Genomic DNA, 8,699 nt, shown 5'->3' with positions numbered 1-8,699 from the left:
AGAGAGAGAGAGAGAGAGGGACAGAAGGATCCCACCGACAATTCTAGACGATTTTTTTTTTTTTTTTTTTTTTTTTTTTTTTTTTTTTTTTTTTTTCCCCGTTTACATGATTTTACCGGATATGTGCATAAATCGCAAAATTAGAAAATGGAGTGATTTTCGCGCGTCCCCCCCCATTATCGACCCCCAATTTGATTTGGCTAATTTGCATAAAATTTCCATAAATTAGCAGAAACATTGCATACATTAGCCCCTACCGAAAAAAAAAAAAAGTTGACAATTTCACAATATAATTATTTCAAATGCAAGGGCCACCAACATATAGCATGAAAATCCTAATATATACACAGACACACTTTAGCAACTACGATCCACAAAAAAAAAAAAACATTATATTTTACATACAAAGAATATGATTTCTCAAATATACCTGAATGACATCAGCAAAGCAACCATTTTAGATTCTAAGGTCAAATTAGGATGGATGGATGATGTAAAGATAGCAATCGATCATTTCATTCACCAAATACCCACTGCAACATGGCCAAGACAAATTGTTAATCAGATTATTATAGTGTGAAGATCACTTAGACGTTGCCATTTTTGGGAATTTCCCGGCCTGCGGCGTTGCTGGGCAAATTAAGGGATTAGAGCCTATGTGTCAATGATAACCTTGCTCCCCACACACCATGGATTAACACGGTCACTTTGACCTGTGACCTCACTCGGTCACCCAGAAGGATGTGACAACGCTCGGAGGAAACGTTGTCAAGCATTGTTGTTGCGTTTGCAAAACCAATGCAAAATTTATTTAAAATAAACACAAATTCCTCTAACTTGCCTCTTTAGAGCATCACAATGTATATGTACTACAACACCATTCAGTTAAAAAGTATTAAGTACCTGACTTGGGGCGCGTATTGGTACACGTGTGACAGCGCCGCAGGCAGGAAAAACGCCAACGCCTAAGTGATCTTCATAAAAATGGTCAGACTATAGTGTGCGTATTTATTAGCGTGTCGTGTGTCACGGTTAGTCTGACGGCTTGCGTCTTTCCTCCTCCCACAGCCGCTGCAGTGACTTTCTAGGTTTTTTTTTTTTTTTTTTCCTTCTTCTTCAGACTTCAATGGTTAATATCCAAGCTCGACAGAGCACAGCACACGTCCGTGCAGGTGGTCATTCTTATCCCCCCTTTCCCCCCCCCGGCACCAAGCTAGGCTAGCGGTTCGATGCAATTTCTCTATAGGAGAGAAAAAAAAAATGTCAGTTCGAGTCCTCTCCTATTCATGTGTGTTTAGAATACACAGTTTTGTCTGGTAATCCAGGCACGAGGTAGTACAAGAATAAATGGATGAATTAACAAAGAATAAAATAAGCAGGTAAAACAATATAAGAATAGACAAATCAAACCTTCTTCTTCTTCTTCTTCTTCTTCTTCTTCTTCTTATTATTATTATTATTATTATTATTATTATTATTATTATTATTATAATAATAATAATAATAATAATAAAAATAAATAAATAAATAGATAAATGAAAAATAATGGAATGCCAACAACATCTGGTGTTCCCAGGCGGTCACCCATCCAAGTACTAACCGGACCCAACGTTGCTTAACTTCGCTGATCGGACGAGAAGCGGTGTGTTCAACGTGGTGTGGTCGTTGGCACTCGATGTGAGATTTTAGGCCCTTTAAATTCTTCCTGGCTTGCCCTACTATACTCCGTATACCCTGTGAATCAAGTCCTTTCTAGGTGTTTCTTGGTTTAATATCGTTTCCCTATTGGATTAATCTCTCAGTCAGTCTGTCTGTCTGTCTGTCTGTCTGTCTGTCTGTCTGTCTGTCTGTCTGTCTGTCTGTCTGTCTTCTTCTTCTTCTTCTTCTTCTTCTCTTCTTCTTCTTCTTCTTCTTCTTCTTCTTCTTATTATTATTATTATTATTATTATTATTATTATTATTATTCTGACACAGACTCAGTCTGCCTCCTCTGTGGCTGGCTGGCTGGTTGGCTTGTTGCTCGCTGCATGCATGCCGCTGGCTGGAAAATCTGGCACCTCCTCCGACTCGATATTATTTGGTTTTACGCCGTTTTCTTGCTTGCCTCTCGGTTGTACGTCTCGGATGCGTGGTCCGAGGGTCAACGACGAGACGGAGACCGTGTTCGTATGACCCAGCGATGTTGGATCAAGTGGGAAAAACAGGAAATATTGTTACCCTACTACAACCGGGAAGGCACCTGCTCCATATATATATTACCGCGAGGCAAAATGCGACAGTCTCGTTTTAGCTGACCTCAACGCCACACACACAGCCTTTCGTCACAACAGCAACAACAGACACGGACAAGAACTCCTCATGCTCACACAACTCAAACGCCTCCGGTTCCTTGGCCCAGATTTTCCTACCTGCTTCACCAATCATGGATCTGGCAGACCCGACCTCATCCTCTCCAACCGCCAGTCCTTACCCTTCCATCACCACATCTCCCACGGACCACCCTGTGGCTCAGACCACGTTCCCTCATCCTTAAAATATCCTCCAACCCCATCTCTATTCCTTCCCACCCCATCCCTGATTACCGATCCACTAACTGGGAACATTTCAAGGAAACACTTGCAGACATACATCAAACACCACATCTCGAGGGCCTACCACACACACAGATAGACAGGGCCCTTGAGCGACTTCACAACGACATCATAACATCAGCCGACAGACACATCCAAAAAACACCACAAAATCCACATTGACTTCAGACCCTCTATCAGAACACAGAGACTACAAATCTGTTACAAAACACGCTTTTTCAAAACCACACAGACACACACATCCTCCGCAGACACATCATAAACAGCTTGCTAGATGACCACAGCGCCCACTGGAGAACTATGGTCTCCCGTTTGGACGGAGCCCGCTGCCAAAACCCCATTCAGTTCTGGCACATGGTGCACAGGCTGAGGGATGCCAGCGGGAGAGATTCAGTATCTCCTAGTGGACGGCGTGCGCATCTCTGACCCAGCCCAGGTAGCCGACACATTCAAAACACACTGGCAAAACATCTTCCATCCTCACCCTCTCCCTGCCTACGGGCCCAGTGTCGAACACATCAACAACATCACAACACACGTACAACAACACTTAGAAAATACGCTGCCTCACAACACACCACAGCTAACACGCTTAGATCCAAACCACTATCTCACAACACCCTTTGAGGAGGAGGATGTCTCCAAGATGCTCAGGCACACCCCAAAACGGGCACCCGGGCCAACAGGTATAACCTGGCCAATGGTAAAAAATCTTCCCCCAGAAATTATAACCAGCCTCACAAAAATTTTCAACGCCTCCCTTTCCTCCGGGTACTTCCCAAAACCATTCAAAATTTCTAACATAACACTCATCCCGAAGCCCGGCAAAAATTTACATCTCCCTGAAAATTATCGCCCCATAAGCTTGCTGGAAATACTCGGTAAATCTTTCGAGCGGTTAATTAATCAAAGGTTAAGATCATACCTCGAAAGCAACGAATTGCTGGGTCCCCAGCAATTCGGCTTTCGTAGTAATGCTTCAACCGAAGACGCCCTTAACAGTATTATCACGTATTTAGATGGAAACTCGCCCTATTATAAATCTGCACTAGTGACAAAAGACGTGAAAAAAGCTTTCGATACAGTCTGGCTCACAGGATTAAAATACAAAATTTGCAATAACTTTGATCTACCCCCTAACCCAAAAATCCTGTGCAGTTTCTTGGACGAGCGAGAAACTAGAATCAGACACCAGGGCGTCTTCTCCGCTTATTTCTCCCCAGGCCGGAGTCCCACAAGGCTCCGTCTCTCTCCCACCCTCTACAACATGTATACCGCCGACCTACCCCGTCCCACCCACAATGATTCCTTAACAATTCAATATGCAGACGATGTAACACAATTGGCGCGCGCCAGAACGTTAGATCGCCTTACTGACAAAATTCAAGAAGAGTTAACAACCACAAGCTTATGGGAGCTAGAATGGCGCATTCACTCCCATCCAGAAAAATCTAAGGTTACCTACTTTAACACCAAATCCAAAACGCCCCGCCAAATTTCACTTTATAAAACTTTCCAAACCCTGTACCCATCCCAATAAGCAAAGTCAACATTGTCCTTGGCCTCACCATCGACAATCACCTTAGATTTCATACCCATATAAGTAAAAAGTCGCCACTGCCTCAGGGCCCTGAGCAACTTGGAACGTTTTCGCGACAGTACTTCTAAGCTGAAACTTCACCTTTATAAAGCTTTTATTCTTCCTCTAATAACATACTGCCCTCTTGCCTTGTCTCTCTCAGCCCCTTCCAATCTTCAAAAACTACAAAAGGTCCAGAACCGAGCAGTTCGTTTCGCACTTGGAACGAAGTGGTTCGACTTCCGGACCTCTTCATCTCTTCATGAGGAGTCCAACATCCTACCACTAAACATCACACTCTACAACAGAATAAACAAACAACTAAACACGTTTCCAGACAGACACACAGACACATACAACTTCCTGAAAAACCTTCCACGACCACACAGACGTCTACCCCACACCACCCTCCTTGACCCCACAGATGAACCTCCTGATCCTATCTACAGATAACGGACTCCTCTTCCCCTCTTTCATCATCTCTCATCTCACCTTTCTTTCACTCCCTCTTATTAACTAACTCCTACTCCTATCCATCCTCCCTATCACTTCTTCACTAACAAACCTTATTTTATTTTCTCTCCATCCATCCTCCTTTCACTTCCTTTCACACTCTCCTCTCACTTATCTTTACTACTAACAGTACCACTCCAGGTGTCAGAGTGGCATCACCCACACCCCATCACATGCCCCTTCCTACGGAGTGGGCCCGCGTGCCAACGCCTAGTGGTGTTTTCATATTTTTGTCTTATGGCTTTGTATTCATCTTTTGTTTTATGCATTATTTTTCCGTCTCGCAGCCTAGGCTTTAAGGGGCACCGGACCACCTCCAAGGGTCGGGGACAGCATTACCGCTCCTCCCAGTGACGGCACGGCATGGGGCCCCGGCCGTCTGCATGACGTTCCGGTAGTGGCACCCCTGTGTCTGTTACTGCGGAGCGGCCAGTACTGATGGAAGGTACTGTGAACGCACAAAATGCGGGAACATTTTCATCACCTCCACAGAGGTAGTTGGGAGCGGCCAATGCTGGGCGAATGACGAGAACAACCGCACCCCTCCCTCTGACGGCGCGGCAATGGGGCCCCCCGGCCGTCTACATGACGTTCCGGCAGCGGCACCCCCCCGCGTCTGTTATGGAGGGGCCAGTACTGATGGAAGGTACTGTGAACGCACAAAACGCGGGAACATTTTCATCACCTCCACAGAGGACGCGGAACTGTTCGGTCATCTCGCCGTCACGTCATCCACCCTCACAAAACAAACCATCTCCATCCAATTGACATTTTTAATCCTTTACTTATATCCATAGCAGGTTGATATCCCCAGAACAGGGTGATACTCCAGGACCGGACCACTCCCGGCGGACACCACCAAACACCAATATCCATTCATCACATGCATTTAATCACAAATAAAATATTCATAACCCCCCTCACCAACCTCGCTAATAAAGTTAAAACATATCCTACAACCCCAAATCACCAATTCTACTACTATCCGTGGTTCGGAACCCACGTAAAACTGTAGGTCCCTCCGCTATACGGAAGTACTTCTCACCCCATCCTCTCTATGTGTCATCCTTTCCCTCCTACTATCACGTACTTCACTCTTCCTGCTTCACGGTGTTTGTTGTTTGCACTGAAGACGAAAAGATTTGGCCGCCACTTCCGTGTGGGTGCGTCGCCCTCGTCCATGGCATTGGCGGTCCTCTGCTCTTGCGTGCTCGGTAGTAATGCGCTCTGCTTGGCTCCCCTGGTCTGGTGCCGGCCTCCCTTGCCGCGTCCATCTCATTCTTATAAAGAACTTCTATAATAGACGTAGCGCTCAGTAACCACAAAAGTCCATCTTGCGCCTGGGTCAAGCCCCAGTGACTTTACCCTCTTACTGAAGCTCCCTTCTTATCACCCATCTATTCTTCTTCTGTCCCCACTTCCCCCTCCCCATCTTTCCTTTTCTGATTCTGTTCTGTTCTGTTCAAAAATGCGAGTCACACTCGTGAGCGAGACATCGTATCACTACTACTACTACTCGCAGCAGCGCCTCATCATCTGTCACCATGACTGGCCGCGGCAAGGGAGGCAAGGGACTTGGAAAGGGAGGAGCCAAGCGTCACCGTAAGGTTTTGCGTGACAACATCCAGGGCATCACCAAGCCCGCTATCCGTCGGTTGGCTCGCCGAGGCGGCGTCAAGCGCATCTCCGGTCTCATCTACGAGGAGACTCGTGGGGTGCTAAAGGTGTTCCTCGAGAACGTCATCAGGGATGCCGTCACCTACACCGAGCACGCCAAGCGCAAGACCGTCACTGCCATGGACGTCGTCTACGCCCTCAAGCGTCAGGGACGTACCCTCTACGGATTTGGCGGTTAAATCTGGTGTCTGGAATTTGGTGTCAACAACAGCAACTGCAAAAGCACCATAAGAAAAGAGTCAACATATCCCGGACCTTTTATAGGTCCACACAAATGAAGAGAAGGAAAAAGTTATAGACTAACACTACTAGGACTATGGTTGTTCCAAGTAAAAGTGTTGTCCCTACTCTTTACGTCATTATTACAATTTGTGTGTGTTTTTTTTTTTTTTTTTTTTTCCTTTTCTTTCTTTTTTTCTTTTCCTTTCTTTCTATTTGTTTTCCTCTCTGTTTTATCACTCAAAGGTAAATCAAATGAAAGAGAAAGGATTATCAACTAAGTGATGTGAGGTCAGACACCAACCGCTGCTACAGGTGCTGTTTGTTTGTTTGTTTGTTAAGCTTCCGCCCATTAGTGGCGCAGGCAATTTTATTTCTTTATAGTGGTACCCATACAAGGAGGGAGGGTCCATATCAACACCGAAGCGCATCATCATCATCATCATCATCATCATCATCTTTGGTGTAGCCACCTAGATAGAACCTGGGTACCGCGGTGACATGTAGGTAGGTAGGTACCTTTCATTAAATCCCCCTCGCCGACTGACATACCTTCAAAACGGTGTGTGGTGTGATTCTTTCGAGCCGACGCGTGAACGTCTGTCTGTCTGCCCGATCCCACGTCCACCACCTTATCCACTATGGTCTGACCGCTTACTTGTATGGAGATCTTTTTTTTTTTTTTTTTTTTGTTCCTGCCGGGAATTTTCCGGCCTGCAGCGCTGTCACACTCCAATACGCACACCTTAAAGAAAAAAAAAAAAAAAAAAAGTTGAGAGAGTTTCTGTTTATCTTTAAATATATTTTGCATTGTTTTTGCAAACAAACACAGCAATACTTGACATCGTTTGATCCGCGCGCCCTCCCCTCTCGGGGATGACCGCCGAGTGAGATCACAGGTCAAAGTGAAAGCGTTAATCCATGGGTCACTCACTCACTCCCTCCCTGTCCCTACCTACCACCTACCAGCCAGGAGGGAAGCAAGAGAGGGGACACTTGCACGCACCAATACGCACCTTAAGTCAGGTAGGTACTTAATACTTGGTAATTGAACGGTGTTGTATTATATACATTGTGATGCTCTAAAAGAAAAGAAAAGAAAAAAAAAAAAAGAAAAGGCAAGTTGGAGTAAGCTTCTTGTTTATCTTTGAACATATTTCGCATTGTTTGTTTTGCAAACACAGCAATACTTGACAACGTTTAATCCGCATCTCTTGGATGACTGCCGAGTGAGATCACAGGTCAAAGTGACCGACCGCGTTAATTGATCCCTGTCCCGCTAGCTACCTACCAGCCAGGAGGGAAGCAAGAGAGCAAGACAGAGAGAGGGGCGTGTGCGGGAAGCAAGGTCCTCATTGACACACGGGCCCTAATCCCATAATTTGCTCAGCGCAAGGCGTTTTTTTTTTTTTTTTTTTTTTTTTTTTGCAGCGCTGCAGGCCGGAACAAAAAAAAAATAAAGAGAAAAAAAAATTCTACCAATAGCATTTCTATCATTCATTATCAAAAAAATATATACCATCATTATTATTAATATCATGGTTAACACTATAGTCTATTCAATTCTCTAGATGTGTCAATGTGTGGCTCCGAAGAGGAGCCGGATGTATATACTTGTTGGTGATGATATTGAGGAGGAGAGGATTTACTTCTTCTCGGTCTTCTTGGGAAGGAGCACAGCCTGAATGTTTGGCAGCACGCCACCCTGTGCAATGGTGACCCCGGAGAGGAGCTTGTTAAGTTCCTCGTCGTTCCGGATGGCCAGCTGCAGGTGACGCGGGATGATGCGAGTCTTCTTGTTGTCGCGGGCGGCGTTGCCGGCAAGCTCGAGGACTTCGGCGGCCAGGTACTCCATGACCGCTGCAAGGTACACGGGGGCGCCAGCCCCCACTCGCTCGGCGTAGTTGCCCTTCCTCAGGAGGCGATGAATCCTGCCGACCGGGAACTGGAGTCCAGCACGGCTGGAACGGGACTTTGACTTTCCCTTCACCTTTCCTCCTTTGCCGCGTCCGGACATGGCGAGTAGTGGTGGTAGTAGTAGGTGGGATTAACAAGTAGTAGTGGTAGTATTATTAGCAAGTAACACTCCGTCAGCTGCGGGAGCGAGTCGGTGTGTTGTG

At 45.8% G+C, this 8,699-nt stretch overlaps 2 protein-coding genes and 1 non-coding gene across 3 annotated transcripts; 1 reads left to right on the top strand and 2 right to left on the bottom strand.

Moving 5' to 3' along the window:
• Positions 1-1,551: 1,551 nt before the first annotated feature.
• On the bottom strand, positions 1,552-1,670 carry LOC123500798. Its single transcript, XR_006673463.1, has one exon. It is a non-coding gene; the product is annotated as a 5S ribosomal RNA (ribosomal RNA).
• Positions 1,671-6,168: 4,498 nt separating this feature from the next.
• Positions 6,169-6,588, top strand: LOC123500797 (histone H4). Its single transcript, XM_045249404.1, has one exon. It carries the CDS (start codon positions 6,228-6,230, stop codon positions 6,537-6,539), a length of 312 nt encoding a protein of 103 aa, XP_045105339.1. The 5' UTR covers positions 6,169-6,227; the 3' UTR covers positions 6,540-6,588.
• A 1,473-nt stretch (positions 6,589-8,061) lies between these two features.
• On the bottom strand, positions 8,062-8,693 carry LOC123500796 (histone H2A). The gene has a single exon (XM_045249403.1). The coding sequence runs from the start codon at positions 8,594-8,596 to the stop codon at positions 8,225-8,227; it is 372 nt and encodes a 123-aa protein (XP_045105338.1). The 5' UTR covers positions 8,597-8,693; the 3' UTR covers positions 8,062-8,224.
• Positions 8,694-8,699: the final 6 nt, after the last annotated feature.

The sequence above is a fragment of the Portunus trituberculatus genome, unplaced genomic scaffold, assembly GCF_017591435.1.
Source record: "Portunus trituberculatus isolate SZX2019 unplaced genomic scaffold, ASM1759143v1 PGA_scaffold_488__1_contigs__length_8699, whole genome shotgun sequence".
In the NCBI taxonomy this organism is placed as follows: domain Eukaryota; kingdom Metazoa; phylum Arthropoda; class Malacostraca; order Decapoda; family Portunidae; genus Portunus; species Portunus trituberculatus.
Note: the sequence above shows the minus strand (reverse complement) of the source record. Positions and strands in the feature narration are given on the sequence as shown.

Bases quoted from the DNA above. Each gene is read 5' to 3' on its own strand.
- LOC123500797 (XM_045249404.1), top strand. From the start codon at position 6,228: ATGACTGGCCGCGGCAAGGGAGGCAAGGGACTTGGAAAGGGAGGAGCC.
- LOC123500796 (XM_045249403.1), bottom strand. From the start codon at position 8,596: ATGTCCGGACGCGGCAAAGGAGGAAAGGTGAAGGGAAAGTCAAAGTCC.